This window comes from Ursus maritimus, unplaced genomic scaffold, assembly GCF_017311325.1.
Source record: "Ursus maritimus isolate PB19 unplaced genomic scaffold, ASM1731132v1 scaffold_30, whole genome shotgun sequence".
Taxonomy (NCBI): Eukaryota; Metazoa; Chordata; class Mammalia; order Carnivora; family Ursidae; genus Ursus; species Ursus maritimus.
This window is the reverse complement of record NW_024425564.1, coordinates 8,628,598-8,648,425: the sequence shown is the minus strand read 5'-3', so window position 1 is coordinate 8,648,425 and position 19,828 is coordinate 8,628,598. Positions and strand designations below refer to the sequence as shown.

The window sequence follows — 19,828 nt, the reverse complement described above, 5'->3', positions numbered from 1 at the left end:
AGGTCCGTTTTTTTCACTTTTCTTATTCTAAATATCAATGACATACTTTTTGTGATAATGTGGAACTGTATTGGTATGAGCTATGTCAATATAAATGAGCACGTTATTTATTTAAATAGTTACCGATAAAACCCCATCACCATGTCTTATAACATGATAGATCCACTCCCTGCCAACTGTTTATTTTTTGAAGATTTCTTTTAAAAGTTGCTAAACGCTTGGTCCTGACAGGAAACATGTGCTAACAGACGATGGAACAGAAAAATGGCAGTTCTTTCACTGGGTTTGTCCTGCTGGGTTTCTCGGACCGGCCTCAGCTGGAGCTCGTCCTCTTCGTGGTTCTGCTGATCTTCTATCTGTTCACTCTGCTGGGAAACACCACCATCATTGCCTTGTCCCACCTGGACCCCCACCTTCAGACTCCCATGTACTTTTTCCTCTCCAACCTGAGCTTTCTGGACCTGTGCTACACGACCAGCACTGTCCCGCAGCTCCTGGTTCATCTCAGGGGAGCAGACAAGTCTATCTCCTTTGGCGGCTGTGTGGCTCAGCTCTTCATTTCTCTAGGGTTGGGCTGCACAGAGTGCATTCTCTTAGGGGTCATGGCATTTGACCGCTATGCAGCCATCTGCAGGCCCCTGCACTACACAGTGGTCATGCACCCCCGTCTCTGTGCCCTCATGGCTTCTGCATCGTGGTTCATTGGTTTTGCCAACTCCTCATTGGAGACAGTGCTCATCTTCCTTGTACCACTTTGTGGGAGAAATAGAATAGACCATTTCTTTTGTGAGGTCCCCCCACTGCTCAAGCTTGCCTGTGTTGACACTACTGTGTATGAGTCTCAGATCTTCTTTTTCAGCATGATCTTTCTTATCATCCCTGTGGCCTTAATCACCTTCTCCTATGGTCAGATTGTCAGGGCAGTCTTAAGAATAAAGTCATCTGCAGGGCAGAGGAAAGTGTTTGGGACATGTGGGTCCCACATCACGGTGGTCTCCCTGTTCTATGGCATGGCCATCTACGCTTACCTCCAGCCCAGCAACAACTACTCCCAGGATCAGGGCAAGTTCATTTCTCTGTTCTACACCATCGTCACCCCCATGGTCAACCCCGTCATATATACATTGAGGAACAAGGATGTGAAGGGAGCAATGAAGAAGGTGCTTTGGAGAGTCCACGATTCTAGATGACTTAGGTGGGAAGATCCTTTGATGAAAGACTTTGAATGTCAGAGTTTTTAATGTTTGTGTCCTGCATATGTCATGGAAAAATTCAAGAGAATTTCCTTTTTCTTTTTTCCTACAACAGCTTTTATTTTTCCTTTAAAAAAAACTCTGTTTTCCCTAATTCATTCATTTAGATGAGATAAAAGTCAGGTGTCCTTTTTTTTTTTTTTAAGTTGTCTCCACCCCCTCCATGGGGCTCAAACTCACAACCCTGGGATCAAGAGTCAGATGCTCTACAAGCTGAGCCAGCCAGGTACCCCTTCGATCAGGTGTCTTCTAAAGTGCCAAACCTCATACCATTCCCATAAGTGCAGATGGGAATCATAATGAACAGAAGAACGCACTAACTTCAATATGGAGGTCACTTAATTCCTAGAGTTCTTGGTTTCTGACACAGGGGAAGGATTTTGCTAATAAATACTTGAACGAAATCTAGGCAAATATGGTCTACATCTTCATCTTCTGATGGTTAATTCTTTAACACATTGCAAGACGGCTTATTCAAGTCTAATTACATGGTAACAAGGCCCGAGTGTTGTGTAAAAGTTTGTTGTTAAGATTCCTACATCAGCTTCATTTGTTAATTTCCTATTCTACTATCTATACTTTTCTTTGCTTCAGCTGTCTTCTTTTCTTTCTAAAATTCCCCAGGGCAATCCCTAATAAAACTATTAGTCCTACTGTTGGGTAAATTTATCCCAACAATCCTCAGGTCTGTGGATGTCTGAAGAGTAAATCTGGTGTGCTAGACGGGCTCCTACAGCTGCCAGAGCAGTGGACTAGGGGGTGAGCTGACCACTGTTCACTCCCACCAGTCTCAGCATCACTAGTGTCACCACACAAGAGCCACTGAGCAAACAGTTGATGTTTTGCTGGAACCCAAGCTCCTGTGGACTAGAGATCAATCAGAGCATCATGTCTTTTGTCCTGGTGGGTGTAGACAGTATCATATATAAGGTCCACATAATTCCAGAAAATAAAGAAGGAGGCAAGGAGATGGATCAGAGAAGCCCTTGGTAGCTGACCATGCAAGTATTGCTCCCCAATTAAATATCAGCCCCAAGGCTAATTGAAGCCAGCATGTAATTCTTTTAATTAGTGGCTAGGTAATGACAAGAATTAGGGATGCTGCTCCCAGAACTATAGGGCAAGGATTCAGACAGAGAACACTCAGCGCCAAGGTCAGCTGTCCCCAGAGGAAAAGGAAGGATTGAAAAGTTGAAGTGATTCCAGCAGCTATTGGGCCATTTGTTGTTATAACCAATGGGCCTGTCCTATGGTGTGAGGTGCAAGTAGGGCTGCAGGGGCGGGACTCTGAATTCACAACCCCCGTCAACAGCCTGAGCTAATGCCTGCAGGTCCTGGACTGACAGAAGACTGAAGAAAGAGAAATTGATGAATTGATTCCACTTACAATAGCATCAAAACCATAAGATACCTAGGAATAAACCTAATGAAAGAGGTAAAGGATCTATATTCTAGAAACTATAGAACACTTATGAAAGTAATTGAGGAAGACACAAAAAGATGGGAAAACATTCCATGTTCATGGATTGGAAGAATAAACATTGTGAAAATGCCTATGCTGCCCAGGGCAATCTATACTTTCAATGCCATCCCGATCAAAATACCACCGACATTTTTCACAGAGGTGGAAAAAACAATCTTAAAATTTGTATGGAACATTCCCTGAATCACTGGGGGAATGTTGAAAAAGAAAAGCAAAGCTGAGGGCATCACATTGCCTGATTTCAAGCTCTATTACAAAGCTGTGATCATCAAGACAGTATGGTATTGACACGGACACAGACACATGGATCAATGGGACAGAACAGAGAGTCCAGAAATTGACCCTCAACTCTATGGTCAACGAATGTTCGACAAAGCAGGAAAGAATATCCAATGAAAAAAAAGACAGTTTCTTCAATAAAAGATGCTGGGAAAATGGGACAGAACATGCAAAAAAATGAAACTGGACTATTCTCTTACATCATACACAAAGATAAACTCAAAATGGATGAAAGACCTCGATGTGAGACAGGAATCCATCAAAATCCTGGAGGAGAACACATGCAGTAACTTCTTCAACATTGGCCACAGTGACTTCTTATAAGACACATCTCTAAAGACAAGGGAAACAAAAGCAAAAATGAAATTTTGGGACTTCATCAAGATAAAAACATCTGCACAGCAAAGGAAACAGTCAACAACAAAACAAAGAGGCAACCCACGGAATAGCAGAAGATATTTGCAAATGACATTAGAGATAAAGGGGGGTGTCCAAGATCTATAAAGTAATTCTTGAACTGAACACTCAAAAAACAAATAATCGAGTCAAGAAATGAGCAGAAAATGTGACACTTCTCCAAAGGAGACATAAAAATAACCAACAGACACATGAAAAAAATGTTCAACATCATTAGCCATCAGGGAAATACAAATCAAAACCACAATGAGATATCACCTTACACCAGTTAGAATAACAGAATTAACATGACAGGAAACAATAAATGTTGGCAAGGACGTGGAGAAAGGAGAACCATCTTACACCGTTGGTGGGAATGCAAGCTGGTAAAGCCACTCTGGAAAACAGTATGGAGGTTCCTCAAGACATTAAAAATAGAGCTACCCTATGACCCAGCAATTGCATTACTGGGTATTCACCCCAAAGATACAGATATAGTGAAAAAAGGGGCACATGCACCCTAATGTTCATAGCAACAATGTCCACAATAGCCAAACTGTGAAAGGAGCCAAGATACCCTTCAACAGACGAATGGATAAAGATGTGGTTCATATATACAATGGAATATTACTCAGCCATCAGAGAGGATGAATACCCATTTGCATCGACATGGATGGAACTGGAGGAGATTATGCTAAGTGAAATAAGTCAAGCAGAGAAAGAGAATTATCATATGGTTTCACTCATATGTGGAACATAAGGAATAGCATAGAGGACCACAGGGGAAGGGAGGGAAAACTGAATGGGAAGAAATCAGAGAGAGAGACAAACCATGGGAGATTCTGGACTCTGGGAAACAAACTGAAGGTTACAGTTGGGAGCGGGGTTGGGGGATGGGGTAACCAGGTGATGGGTATTAAGGAGGGCACAAATATGTGGAAATTAAGCAACATACTCCCCCAAAACCAATGGATGAAAGAAGACATCAAAGGGAAATCAAGAAATACTTTGAAAAAATAAAAATATCAACACTACTTATGAAAATATGAGATGCTGCAAAAGCAATTGTATGGGGAAAGTTACTGCAATAAAAGCCTACATTAAGAAAGAAAACCCTCAAATAAATCACCCATGTTTACTCTTCAAGGAACTGAAAAGAAAAAACTAAGCTCGAAGTTAGCAGAAGAAGAAAATAACAAAGATCAGAGCAGAAATAAATGAAATAGAGTCCTGAAAAACAATAGCAAAATCAATCTGGAATGAAGAAGAGACCAGAACTCAGTGTATGAATGATCTTTGACTGAGGTCTTCAAAGAAAGTTAGGTAAAGTTCATTCTAGTTGGTAAATATGAATATAAAAATTAGGGGCGCATGGGTGGTTCAGTCAATTAAGCATCTGACTTTGGGTTTTGGCTCAGGTCTTGATCAAGGTCATGAGTTAGGACCCTGCGTTGGGCTCCACACAGGACCCGGAGAGTATTTAAAAAAAGAAAAACAGTTTAGGGGAAGGTAAAATAGTGGCTGAGTAAGAGGACCCTAGGCTGGTCTTGTCCGTAAAACACAATGAGATCACTATCAAATCATCCTAAACACACCAGAAATCTGCCTGAGGACTGACAGAACAAACTCCACAACTAAAGGGAGAGAAGAAGCCTCTTAGAAGAGGGTAGGAAGGGTGGAGACATGGTTTGGGAAGAAAGGGATCATGATGGCTGAGGAAGAGAGGGAGCCAAGGTCAAAGAAGCAAGCGCGCGCCCGCGCGCGCGCGCGCGAGAGCGAGCTATAAAGAGAGAGAGAAGCACACAGGGGAATGCACAAGGAGAACATTTCCCCAAATCCATTTACTGGGAAAAAGGAAAAAGAGAGGGTGTGATTTTGTGAGTTCTTGCAGCCAGTGGCGCTTCAAGCCTGGAGTTTGAAAGGTGGGTGGGCTTGGCTGGCCTCGAGCCCTGAGGGGGCTGCCCTGATCCTGGAGAGAAGACAGGCTAACACCCCTGGGGGTAGATAGCATGGAAACAGGAATCTGGAAAAGTCCTGTGAGGTGCAGTCAGTTGAATGTCAGACTCTTGATTTTGGCTTAGGTCATGATCTCAGAGCTGTGAGATGGAGCCACTCCATGGATTACGTACCATATGATCCTCTCTTCTTGCACCCAGAAGAAGGTAGAGACTTAGATAAAATGCCAAGATGGAGGAATTCATCCCAGATGAAAGAATGTTCATAGCATAGATGAAAGAACAAGACAAAGTCATGGCCAGAGAGCTAAACGAAATTGAAAGAAGTAACACTCCTGATGGAGAATTTAAAGCAACAATCCTTAGGATACCCACTGGGATTAAGCAAAATTGGGAGACTTCTGGGAGGCCTTTACTGCAGAGATAAAAGAGTTTAATAAGATCAGTCAGAAAAGAAAAATACCATAACTGAGATTGGAAACAGGCCTGATGCAATGAACACGAGTATGGAAGGAGCAGATCTCTCCACAGACACTCGGCAAGCCAGAAGGGAGTGGCATGATCTCTTCCACATGCTGAATGGGAAACAACTGCAGCCAAAAAGACGATCCAGGAAGGGCACCGTTCAGAATAGGAGAGATCAAGAGTTTCCCAGACAAGCAAGAACTAAAAGAGTTTGTGACAACTAAAGCAGCTCTGCAAGAAATATTAAAGGGGACACTTTGAATGAAAAGGAAAGAATAAAAGTGACAAATACAAGAAAGGATCAGAGAAAATCTCCAGAAATAATGACAAAACGAGTAATAAAATGGCACTAAATACCTGTCTATGAAAAGTTACTCTAAATGTAAATGGACTAACCATTCCAAGCAAAAGACATAGGGTATCATAATGGATAAAAACACAAGATCCATCCATATTCTGCCTAGAAGAGACACATAAGAGACCCAAAGACACCTGCAGATTGAAAGTGAGGGGACGGAGGAACATTTATCATGCAAGTGGATGTCAAAAGAAAGCCAGAGTAGCAATACTTATATAGGACAACCTAGAATGTAATCCAAAGACTATAACAAGAGATGAAGAAGGGCGGTATATCATAATACAGGGGAAATTCAACAAGAAGATCCAACAATTATAACTATTTATGCCCCCAACATGGGAGCATCCAAAACCATAAAATAATGAATAATAAATTAAGGAACTCACTGATAGCAATACAATAACAGTAGGGGACTTTAACACTCCATATACATCAATACACAGATTATCTGAGTAGAAAATCTTCAAGGAAACAATGACTTCGAATGACACACTAGACCAGATGAACTTAACAGATATATTCAGACATTTTATCCTAAAGCAGTGGAATACACTTCTTTTCCTTTTTTTTTTAAGATTTTTATTTATTTATTTGAGAGAGAGCAAGCGGGGTAGGGGCAAAAGAAGAGGGAGAGAATCTCAAGGAGACTCTGTGCTGCGTGCAGAGCCAACAGGGGGCTGGCTCTTACAAGCCGGTACATGACCTGAGCTGAAATCAAGAGTCGGATGCTTAACTCACTGAGCCACCCAGGTCCCCCAGTACACATTCTTTTCAGGCGCACATGGGGCATTGCCCAGAATAGTTCACCTACTAGGTCACAAATCAGCCTTCAACAAGTACACAGAGACTGAGAGGTCACATCATGCGTATTTTCTAACCACGATGCTATGAAACTTGAAGTCAACTGTAAGAAAAAAACTGGAAAACCACAAATCCATGGAGGGAAAAGAACATCCTACTAAAGAATGAATGGGTCAACCAGGAAATCAAAGAAGAAATAAAAAATACACGGAAAGAAATGAAAATGAAAGATGACAGTTCAAAGCCATTGGGATGCAACAAAAGTGGCCCTGAAGGGGACATTTATGGCAACACAGTCATAACTCCTGAAGCAAGAAAAGTCTCAAATAAACAACCCAACCTTACACCTAAAGGAGCTGGAAAAAGAACAACAAACGAAGCCTATCTAAAGCCAGCAGAAGAAGGGATATAATAGAGATTAGAGCAGAAATAAATTACATAGAAACTAAACAAAAACAAGCAAACAGAAACCAGTAGAACTGATCAATGAAACAGAAGTTGGTTCTTAGGGAAAAAAATTATAAACCTCAAGTCGTACTTATCAAAAAGAAAAGAGAAAGGGCCCAAATAAATAAAATCATAAATGAGAGAGGAGAAATAACAAGAGACACCACAGAAATAAGAATAACTCTAAGAGAATATCATGAAAAACTATATGCCTACAAACTGGACAACCTGGAGGAAATGGGTAAATTCCAGAAACATATTAACTATCAAGACTGAAACAGAAAGAAATAGAAAACTTGGATAGACTGATAACTAGCAAATAAACTGAATCTTCAATCAAAAATCTCCCAAAAAAACAAAAGTCCAGGGCCAGATGGCTTCTTTGGGGAATTCTACCAGACATTTGAAGAAGAGTTAATACCTCTTCTATTCAAACTATTCCAAAAAATGGAGGTGGAAGGAAAACTCCGAATTCATTCTATGAGGCCAGCATTAGTCTGATACCAAAACCAAATAAAGACTCCAGTAAACATTGGGATGCAGGTGCCCCTTCTGATCACTATGTTTGCATCCTTTGAGTAAATACCTGGTAGTGCAATTGTGGAATTAAGAAACAAAACAGAGGATCATTGGGGAAGGGAAAGAATAATAAAATAAGACGAAACCACAGAGAGGGAAATAAGCCATAGGAGACTCTTAACTATAGGAAAGAAACGGCTGCTGGAGGGGAGGCGGTGGCGGGATGGGGTAACTGGGTGGTGGGCATTAAGGAGGGCACTCGATGTAATGAGCACTGGCTGTTATATGTAACTGATGAATCACTGAATTCTACCTCTAAAACTAATAATATATTATATGTTAATTAATTGAATTTAAATAAAATTTAAAAAAAGAAAAACAGGGGAAAAAAGACTCCAATAAAAAAGAGAACTACAGGGTAGTATCCCCGATGAACATCGATGCAAAAATTCTCAACAAAACACCAGCAAATGGAATCCAACAATGCATTAAAAGGGTCATTCACCATAATCAAGTGAGATTTATACCTGGGCTCCAAGAGTTGTTCAATATTCTCAAATCGATCAACGTGATACACCACATTAATAAAGGAAAGGTTACGTACCATATGATCCTCTCAATTGATGCAGAAAAAAACATACGACAATGCATAACATCCACTCACAATAAAATCCCTCAACAATGTAGGGTTAGAGGGAACATACCTCCACATAATAAAGGCCATATAGGAAAGACCTACCTCTAATAAAATCTTCAATGAGAAAATACAGAGTTTTCCCTCTACATGGTCAGGAACAAGACAGGAATGTCCACTCTCGCCACTGTTATTTAATGTAGGACTGGTTGTCCTAGCCACAGCAATCAGACAACCAGCAGAAATAAAAGGTATCCAAACTGGAAAGAAAGAAATCAAACTTTCAATCATCTGTGGACGACATGATATTCTATATAGAAAGCCTGAGGGGCCCCTGAGTGTTCCATCTGTTGAAAGTCTGCGTTCGGCTCAAGTCATGATCTTGGGGTCCTGGGATTGAGCCCTGCATCAGGCTCCGTGCTTAGTGGGGACTCTGCTTCTCCCTGTCCCTCTGCCCCTCCCCTCTGCTTATGTTCTCTCTTTCTCAAATAAATAAAATCTTAAAAAAAAGAAAAAGAAAACACAAAAGACTCCACCAAAAACTTGGTAGAACTGATAGGTGAATTCAGTAAAGCCCCAGGATACAAACCCATGTACAGAAATCTGTTGCATTTCTATACAAAACTAACGGAGCAGCAGAAATAGAAATCAAGCAATCAATCCCATTAACAATTGCACCAAAAAACATAGGGTCCCTAAGTATGAACCTAACCTGTACTCTGAAAATGATAAAACAGGAAAGAAGTTGAAGATAACAGAAAGAAATGGAAAAACATTCCATGGTCATGGATTGGAAGAACAAACGTTGTTAAAATGTCTAAATTGCCAAAAGCAATCTATACATTTAATGCAATCCTTATCAAAATACCACCAGGATTTTTCACAGAGCTGGAACAAACAATCCTAAAATTTGTATGGAACCACAAAGGACCCTGAATAGTCTAAGCAATCTTGAAAAAGAAAAGCAAAGCATCACAATTCCAGACTTCAAGTTATATTACAAAGCTGTAGTCATCATGAAAGTACAGTACTGGCACAAAAACAGACACATACGTCAATGGAACACAATAGGAGACCCAGAAATAAACCCACAACTATATGGTCAACTAATATTTGACAAAGCAGGAAAGAATATTCAATGGAAAAAAGACAGTCTCTTCAACAAATGGGAAAAACATGCAGAAGAGTGAAACTGGACCACTTTCTTACCTCAAACACAAAAACAAATTCAAAATGGATGAACAACCTAAATATGAGACAGGAACCCATCAAAATCGTAGAGGAGAACACAGGCAGCAACCTCTGTGACCTGGGCCAGAGCAACTTCTTACTAGACATGTCTCCTTGGGCAAGGGACACAAAAACAACCTACACTGTCAGGGCTTCATCAAGATAAAAAGCTTCTGCACAGGGAAGGAAACAGTCAACAAAAACTAAAAGGCAACCCATGGAATGGGAGAAGATATTTGCAACTGACATATCAGATAAAGGGTTAGTATCAAAAATCTAGAAAGAACTTCTCAAACTCAATACTCTGAAAACAAATAATCTAGTTTAAAAAACAGATATTTTTCCAAAGAAGATGTGCAGATGTTTAATAGGCACATGAAAAGATACATCATCACTCAGCATCAGAAAAATGTAAATCAAAACCACAATGAGTTGCCACCTCACACTGGTCAGAATGGCTGAAATTAACAAGTCAGAAAACCACAGATGCTGCTGAGGAGGTGAAGAAAGGGTAAACCTCTTCCACTCTTGGTGGGAATGCAAACTGGTACAGCCACTCTGGAAAACAGTATGGAGATTCCTCAAAAACTTGAAAATAGAGCTACCCTATGACGCAGCAATTGCACTACTAGTATTTGCCCCAAAGGTACAAATGTAGTGACCCTATAAACATGCACCCCAATGTTTATAGCAGCAGTGTCCACAATCGAAAAACTATGGAAAGAGCCCAGATGTCCATTGACAGATGACTGAATAAAGAAGAGGTGGTATATATATACAATGAAATACGACTCAGCCATCAAAACAATGAAACCTTGCCATTTGCGATGACGTGGGTTGAACTAGAGGGTGTTATGCGAAGCTAAATAAGTCAATCAGAGAAAGGCAATTATCATATGATCTCACTGATATGTGGAATTTAAGAAACAAGACAGAGGATCATGGGGAAGAGAGGAAAAATAAAACAAGATGAAATCAGAGAGGGAGACAAACCATGAGACACACTTAATCATACTGAGGGTTGCTGAAGGGGAGGGGATGAGGGGATGAGGTTTCTGGGGGATGGGCATTAAGGAGGGCACCAGATGTAATGAGCACTGGGCATTATACACAACTGATGAATCACTGACTTCTACCTCTGAAACTAATAATACATTATATGTTAACTGATTGAATTTAAATTAAAAAAAAATTTTTTTAAAAAGAACCAGCTCTCAGTGTCCTTGAATCGTTCTACTGTTTTCTTTTTGTTTCTACATCTTTTATTTCTGCTCTAACCTTTATTATTTCCCTTCTCCTCCTGGGTTTAGGCTTTTTTTGGTGTTCTTTTTCCAGCTCCTTTTGGTGTGAGGTTAGGTTGTTGTTTGAGACTTCTCATGTTTCTTGAGGAAGGCCTGCACTGCTATATACTTCCCTCTTAGGACCGCCTTTGAGGCATTCCCCATGTTTTGAACCATCCTGTTTTCCTTTTCATTTGCATCCATGTATTTTTAAATTTCCTCTTTAATTTCCTGGCTAATGCATTCATTCTGCAGTGGATAGTCTTTAACCTCCATGTATTTGTGGTCTTTCCAGATTTTTTCTTGTGGTTGACTTCAAGCTTCATTGTGCTGTGGTCTGAAAATAAGCATGGTATGATCTCAACCTTTTTGTACTTGTGGAGGGCTGGTTTGTGACCCAGTACGCGATCTACCCTGGAGAATGTTCCATGTGCACTCGAAAATAATGTGTGCTCTGCTGCTTTAGGATGAAGTGCTCTGAATATATCTGTGACGTCCATCTGGTCCAGCGTGTCATTCAAAGCCCTTGTTTCCTTGTTGATCTTCTGCTTAGACGATCTGTCCATTGCTGTAAGTGGAGTGTTAAAGTCCCCTCCTCTTATTGTATTATTATCAATGAGTTTCTTTATGTTTATGATTAATTGATTAATATTCTCGGGTGCTCCCAAATTGGGAACATAAATATTTACAGAGGTTAGATCTTCTTGATGGATAGACACCTTAATTATAATATAACACCCTACGTTATCTGTTACAGTCTCTGTTTTAAAATCTGGTTTGTCTGTTATAAGGATGGCTACTCCAGCTTTCTTTTGATGTCCATTAACATGATAGATGGTCCTCCATCCCCTCACTTTCAATCCACAGGTGTCTTTAGGTGTAAGATGAGTGTCTTGTAGGCTACATATAGATGGATCTTGCTTTTTTTCCATTCTGATACCCTTTGTCTTTGGATTGGAGCATTTAGTCCATTAATGTATTCAGAGTAATTATTGAAAGATACGAATTTGATGCCATTGTGTTACCTGTAGAGTTGGTGTTTCTGGTGATGTTCTCTGGTCCTTTCTAGTCGTTGTTGTTTTTGGTCTTTTTTTGTTTCTCCACTCAAAGAGTCCCCCTTAAAATTTCTTGCAGGGCTAATTTAGTGGTCACCAACTCCTTTTGTTTTTGTTTGTCCCAGAAACTCTTTATCTCGCCTCTATTCTGAATGACAGCCTTGCTGGATAAAGAATTCTTGGCCATATTTTTCCCATTCAGCACATTGACTATTTCCTTCCACTTCTTTCTGGCCTGCCATGTTTCTGTGGACAGATTTGCTACGAACCTGATCTGTCCGTCTTCCCTTGTAGGTTATGGACTTTTTTCCCCCTTGATGCTTTCGGTATTTTTTCCTCGTCTGTGTATAAAAATTTGATTTATTGAATTACATTATTGGCTGGATTTATTTTACACATTGTGAACGGAATTAAATCTATGAGGTCTTTAAGAAGGGTAAGTTCTTCTAATTAAGTAGCCATTTCTGAAGATAGCTTTAACCTCTTCTGAGAATGAAGTTGTTCAGTTTTTCTACCTTTGTCTTTAGTCTCAGTGAAGCATCCTGGACATTTCTAATGATTGCGTTACTTGGAATCGTCATGATCGATGGGATGCCACGATCAGTTGTCAAAGCCTTTCTCAGGAGCCTCCCTCCCCCTGCCCGATTCTGTGATAGCAGGTCACAAACAGTGATTTCCATATATTTTTAAGTCCCCACTTAAAGCATTTCAAAACATTGAAGCAGGTTTGCAAGATTCCTTTTGGAAAACTTTATTAATTTTTCTATGGAAATGAGAACTGTGTTTTAATGTATTTAAATGGAGCGTGTTGGCTCACGATGTGTCATATTTAGCATGAAATCAACCTTTCTCAGGTTTCACTGCTCTTCTTGGAAAGACCATTCTATACATCCCAAAGAATGTTTCTGCTCATATGCCACCATAACGTGTTACAGTCTGGCTTGCATGTAGATTGGAGTAACATACATATTAATATGTTATCACACACAGATCTGCACGTGCACAAAGCACAGACTCCACCTGCAATCTCTTGGAGGTCAATCTCTTAACCCTTCTGTGAAGATGAAGAGTAGAAGAAAATATATTTCCTGTAGTGTCTCCTACTTAGAGATGACAGGCTTGCAAATGACGTATTTCCAATGTTTTCTGAAATATGTACAAATGTGCCCAACTGTATGTGGTGACACTTTATTCCTACAGGTGACCCTTAAAAGAAAAAACAATTAATTATGTGGAGGAGGTGGGAATATCTGCTACTGATAGAATCTCGCCCCACTCAAGAGCTCCTGGGGACAAACGATACTGCTTTTGTCATTTTTAGACTAAAACATTTAACAGAGATCTATGGACCGTTTCATCCAACGGCAGCAGAATACACATTCTTATCAAGCACGCCAGGAAGTTTGTCCACGAGAATTTACAAAACAAGTCTTAGCAATTTAAGAAGATCGAATTCATGTAAGTATCTTCTTTTGATCACAATGGTATGAGACTGAAAATCCTAATCAAAGGAAAGCTGAAACATTTCTACATAGGAAAAATTAAATAACACCCCCTACAACAAAAACAATGGGTCAAAGAGGACATTGAAGGGAAATCAAGAAATACCTTGAAAAAATGAAAATACAAACACTACTTACTAAAATTTATGGGATGCTGCAAAAGCAATCTAAGGGGAAAGCTTACCACAATAAAAGCCCACATTAGCAAAAGAATTCTCAAATAAATCTGACAATTGTCAACTAGGTCAGACCCTTTCACTAGTGTGAAATGCAGATTATCAGCTAGTGTTTATAAAAAATTTAGACAAGAGAATTTTCTGATGGGCCCTAGGTAGGCTCTAGAATGCAATACATTCTCGGTAGATTTTCTATAGTTGACTGATTTCCAAGCCAACAAATTAATAATAAAAAAATACAGTTAACTTCTTTAAAACAAACAAACAAATAAATAGCCTAACTTTACTCCCTTAAGAACTAGTAAAATACGAAGCTCAAAGTTAGCAGAAGGAAGGAAAGAACAAAGATCAGAACAGAAATATATGAATTAGAGACCAGAAAAACAATAGTGAATCCACCTGGAAGGAAGAGGAGACCAGAACTCACTGTACAATGCTCTTTGATTGAGGTCTTCAAAGGAAAGCCAGGTAAAGTGCATTCTCGTTGGCTAAATATCACGGGTATCCAAAACGGTTTGGATTCTACCAGTTCAGTACACTGGAACCAAGTCACATAGATCATGTGGAATATAAAGCCCGACGGAGTGAAAGGAACCCAAATCTTAACGTATTTAGTATCACAGTATATGTTAATATCTAGCTTATTTCAAACGTTTTAAAAGTAAATGATTTGAGGTACAACAAGCATACAGAGCATGGAAGTAACGTCACTGTCAAGTTTGATGAATTTTCACACATTGTGTACCTTCTATAAATAGCATCCAGATCCAGAATTAGAATATAAGCAGAACCCCGGAATTCCCCTCCCCCATTTCCCCTTCCAATCACGACTCCCGCGAGAATCCATTGTTCTGACTTCCAATACCTGTGGTTTCCTTGGGCCTGGTTTTGTGTTTTACGTGAATAAAGAGTACATCCGGTATAATTAGATTTGAACCGTAGTAACCATTTAGATTCTGGTTTCTTTCACTCAACGTTGCGTTTGTGAGAATCATTCGTGTTGTTTGTACTTCGAATTTGTGGACTCTCATTATTGTGAAGGATTCCAAGACATGGTATTTCATAGTTTATTTTCACATCATCTTCAAACCATATTCTCCCCTCTAGAAGGTTCAGCTCCATGGGGACAGGGGTGTTTGTCTGGATTGCTGATAGATCTCAAGTCCCTAGAACAGGGCCTCGTTCAGAGCAGGTGCTTTCCGAGGACCTGCTGAAGTGTGTGAAAGCTGGCTTCGCGTCCCCAGCAGTCCCCCGCGCCCCAGCGCTCAGCCCCGCAAGCCCCGCGTTAGCTCCCTCGCGAGTCCGCGCTTGCCCGCAGCAGTCTCCTCAGTGCCCCCTTGACCTCCTTGTTCCTCAGAGTGTAAATGAGGGGATTCAGCAGGGGAGTCACCAGAGTGTAGAAGAGCGCGATGCTTTTGTTCACATCCTGCGAGTAACTGGAGGGGGGCTGGAGGTACATGGAGATGAGCGTGCCGAAGAAGACGACCACCACCACCAGGTGCGCGCAGCACGTGCCGAAGGCCTTGCGCCTCCCCCGGGCCGACGTGATCGTCAGGACGGCCCGCGCGATGCGGCCGTAGGACACTACGATGAGCGACAGCGGCACCACGAGGAAGAAGACGCTGACCGTGAAGAGCTCAGCCTCGTTGACGGAGGTGTTGGCGCAGGCCAGCTTCAGCATCGCCGGCACTTCGCAGAAGAAATGGTCCACCCGGTGTCTCCCGCACAGCGGCAGCGTCATGGTCAGGGCTGTCTGCAGCGCCGAGTTGCCGAAGCCCGTGAGCCAAGCCGTCAGCACCAGCCGCAGGCAGAGCTGCGGGTGCACCACGGCCAGGTAGTGCAGGGGGCGGCACACGGCCGCGTAGCGGTCATAGGCCATGACGGCCAGGAGCACACACTCCACGCCCCCCAGCCCCAGGGCGATGAGGAGCTGGGTCACGCAGCCACCATAGCTGATGGTCTTGTCCCGCCCCTGGAGGTTGGCCAGCGTCTGGGGGACGGTGCAGGTGGTCAGACAAAGGTCCATGAAAGAGAGGTTGGAGAGGAAGAAATACATGGGGGTGTGCAGGCGAGGGTCCGTCCGAGACAGAAGTATAATCGTGCCGTTGCCGAGAAAGCTCAAGAAGTAGACGATCAGGATGACCACAAAGAGAGGCGTCTCCAGCTGAGGCCTGTTGGAGAAGCCCAGGAGGAGGAATCCTGAGAAGGTGCTGTCATTAGCTCTCTCCCCTGCACTCCGCCTGCGCAAGAAGGGGGACTCCATTGTGTTCTAGTGCATGTCCCGTCCACCTCTGTTCTCCTAGAGCCCACGGCTAGAGTCCGGTTGGGAGCCGGAGAGGTTTGCACAGTGTCTTCCTTGTTGGTGAGAAAGGGGGTGACAAATGGCCACTGGACAGAAGCATCTTCCGTGTTTCAGGCACTGCCCAAAAGGTCTATGCATTTTCTCCCAGGGAGTCTCTGAGGTTGGCACATTCATGATCTCTGCTGAACAGATGAGGGAAGTGAGCGTGAAGGAGGTTCCGTCATTTCCCAGGGAGACTCACCCAGGTGTACATGGACTCTGAGACATGAGCTCTTTGCCCTGGGGACACTGGCTTTTCATGATGGCATGAATTCCGAAGGTAACTGTAGTTTCTCCAAAAATTAAATCTAATTGATCTGAATAGGTTGCAGATTTACAGTGCCCCCATCCCTCTCTTTGTTCTCTAACAAGAATTGAAATATATCACACTGGCTCCCCTACTTCCGTTTTGCGTGGAGATAAAATGTTTTCTGAAAATGCATAGATAGTAAAATTTCCCATTGCCAGTTTTATTCCAGGGAAACAACAGATCTTAATGCATACTCTAATGAGACATTCGGAAATGGAGCCTGAAATCATGGTTAGTGATTGGGGAAGTGCTACTGGAAATGATTGAAGAATTCATCGTGTCCAATCTTCATGCTGCAGGAGGACTAATCCTGAGTAATCATTACTGATACCAATTTCAGTAAAATCTCGGGGAATCACCAATCCAGTATTTAGTCTTTCCTTTTGTCTTACATTACAACTCCCTTTAAAAAATTTTCAGTGTAGGGTGCCTGGGTGGCTCAGTCGATTAAGTGGCCAACTGTTGATTTTGGCTTAGGTCTCAGGGTTCTGGGATTGAGCCCCATGCCAAGGGCTGCGCCCTCAGTGGGGAGCCTCCTTCAGCATTTTCTCTCTCCCTCCCCTATCCTTTCTTCATGCTCCCTTCCTACAGTAAATAAATAAATCTAAATAAAACAACAAAAAAATTTTCAATGTAATGGAACAAAATATTTTTTCAACATCCCATTCTGTACTTCCATAAATGCCAACCTTACAGAAATCATTTTGTTTTCTATTACAATATTGCACTTGTTCTTAGAAATAACCTCCCTCCCTTCCCCACACCCCTTGATGCATGTTTAATAGTAAATACAACCTAAATAAGAGTGATATCTCATAATATCACCATAGCCCGGGAAAGAGCCTGGCATGCAGCAGAGTCACAAAAAATCTTTGTGGAATAAATGAGAATATGGAAGATTAAGACCTTAACAGTCTATTGAAATTGAGTCTAGAGGTAACAGAACTTCAGAGAAAATAGCAAAGCAAAGGCAACCTTGAGTAATGGATAATAGATAGCCTTGACTATTCAAACTGTAGAATTTTTTTTAAAGCTGTGTTGTCTGAAACTTTGCAGGACTCTGTCTATCTTTTGTAAATGTCACTTTTCTATCAGCAAAATCTATGACCAGGCAAGAAGATATTCGGCCACTCTCTAGTCTGCCTTTGCTATTGGATTCTCGGTCCCCTTCTCCTCTTATTCCTAAATCCTTTCAGTGATTCTTTTGGTGGCTGTTGTTACTGTGTTGACAAAGGGTAAAATTAATTTGGGAAAATAAGTTTCCGAATGCGCCAAGTGGGAATCAGAATAGTTGGGTTGTAGGTACAAATCTACCACTGATAAGCCTTGAGATTCTGAAGGCTGCTCCCCACCCCTCCTGCCTGGCCTTCTCTCCTCCCATACAAAAGAGATGATGGTACTAGCTTTTTTTTTTTTTTTAAGATTTTATTTATTTATTCGACAGAGATAGAGACAGCCAGCGAGAGAGGGAACACAAGCAGGGGGAGTGGGAGAGGAAGAAGCAGGCTCCCAGCGGAGGAGACTGATGTGGGGGATCACACCCTGAGCCGAAGGCAGATGCTTAACCGCTTTGCCACCCAGGCGCCCCGATGGTACGAGCTTTTAATAAGAAATAAAAGACATAGTGCATTTAGCTCCTCGTAGGTTTACATTTCAATAGATCCACTGTCCTGTTTCGAAGAAGCACCCATGAGTCCTTGCACGTTCTTTAGCGACACTGTGGTTCTCAATTTCTGTATCTTCCACATTATCAGGCCTGGTCCAAAATATGCAGAATCAGACAATGGGCAATATCAGAATTTGTTTTGTCACATGTTGTTGGGACGTACCTCTGCTTCTTCCCTCTCTCCTTGTGCTTTAAGGGTCAGAGAAGGGCTCCGCCCATCCCTCGTGGTGCCCAGTCGAAAGCTCTTACAGGGTTTTCAAATAGGCTGTTCTTTCTCAGAGATCGCAGACATATCTCATAACTCAGCCAAGAACACGATTTTCAATGATTCTGTTCTTCTCAGTGATGCACAGAACGTGATCAGAACCAAGAAAGCATATATTCTGAAAGGAAACATGTAAAATCCATTGTAACTAGAAAAGGAGAATTAAGTGGACATGGGCATTGTAATGTAACTTCCAACATGTGGTATAATTTCCTCGTCTTCCATAACAGAGTGCCACAGACTAGGTGACTCAGGAGAACCAGACGCACTGTCTGTAGCTCAGGAGCACAGAAATCCAGAACGAAGATCTCGGCAGAGCCTCTGAAGCCGGTAGGGAGAATACACCCCTGGACCTTTGTAGCTTCTGGAGCTTTGCCGGCAGTTCTGGGGGTTCCTTGACTTGCAGCTGCAGCAGGTCATCGACTGCCTCTGTAGGCACGTGGCGCTGTCCCTTGCCTGTCGCCTCTTCTGTTCCTCGCGTAAGAACTACCAGTCGTATCGGGCTAGGCAGCCCACTGAGTGCACCCTCATCCTACCTTGAGCACAGATGTGAAGAGCCTGGTTTCACCTAAAGTCCCACTAACCTGACCTGGGGGTTAGGACGTCAACATACTTTTTTGCGGGGTGGGGAGGAGGCTGCGAAGGGACACAATTCAACCCAATAGCAATAGTATAATGTAGTTATGCCCATCATATTACAACAGATCTTTAGCATAAATAGATGCCTGCATGCGGTGGGAAGACCAAGACGCAGGTGTTAGCTCTCTCTTGTTTCAAGTTCTCTTGCTCTCCTGGTCATAGTGCAGAAACCTACAGCAACAGGAAAACAGATCCCCGTATGTGACATGAATATCCAATGAAGGCTTTTCTCTGTACATCTGTTCGTTACACTTACAGATCTGAAACACAAACACAGCTTGCACGCTTGTAAGACCTAGCTCCTAGATTTGGTTTGAGCTGGAAGAGAAAATACTGACATTCTTTCACTTCTCTCATGAAGTGGTGTTCAGTTAATCTGGACTTGATTTCTTTCATCTAGTAGTTACTGAAAGGAAATAGCAAACTCACCCACAGACACCACTTCGGCAGGTAACACCACCACCTTTTGGGTCTAAGGAATCAGGAGCAGAGGGAACAATCCCAGCTCCTCTTAGGAACATTCGAATGGGTGTCATTCTTCCAAGGAAGAACAACAAAGATTACAGATCTCCAACTACCTCTTGGAAGAAGCAAGATGGCCTTTGAAGGATCAGTACACTTCTATGACTCGAAGAGATCGGCATATTGAGGGCAAAGTGAATGTCTGCAGATGACATCTCGTGGCTGCTTGTCCCCCGCGAACGCTAACACACTCAGCGATTGCCAAGTGGTGTGTGGTCAGGGAATTGTAGAACAGTGTTAGGGGACGAAACA

The 19,828-nt window shown here is 42.0% G+C and overlaps 1 protein-coding gene and 2 pseudogenes across 1 annotated transcript; 1 reads left to right on the top strand and 2 right to left on the bottom strand.

Moving 5' to 3' along the window:
- Positions 1 to 236: 236 nt before the first annotated feature.
- LOC103681975 lies at positions 237 to 1,310 on the top strand (annotated as a pseudogene).
- A 496-nt stretch (positions 1,311 to 1,806) lies between these two features.
- LOC103682011 lies at positions 1,807 to 12,736 on the bottom strand (annotated as a pseudogene).
- Positions 12,737 to 15,118: 2,382 nt separating this feature from the next.
- LOC103682009 (putative olfactory receptor 2B8) lies at positions 15,119 to 16,096 on the bottom strand. Its single transcript, XM_008711580.1, has one exon. The coding sequence runs from the start codon at positions 16,094 to 16,096 to the stop codon at positions 15,119 to 15,121; it is 978 nt and encodes a 325-aa protein (XP_008709802.1).
- Positions 16,097 to 19,828: the final 3,732 nt, after the last annotated feature.

Excerpts from the sequence above, each read along its gene's own strand:
- LOC103682009 (XM_008711580.1), bottom strand. The coding sequence starts at position 16,096 with ATGGAGTCCCCCTTCTTGCGCAGGCGGAGTGCAGGGGAGAGAGCTAAT.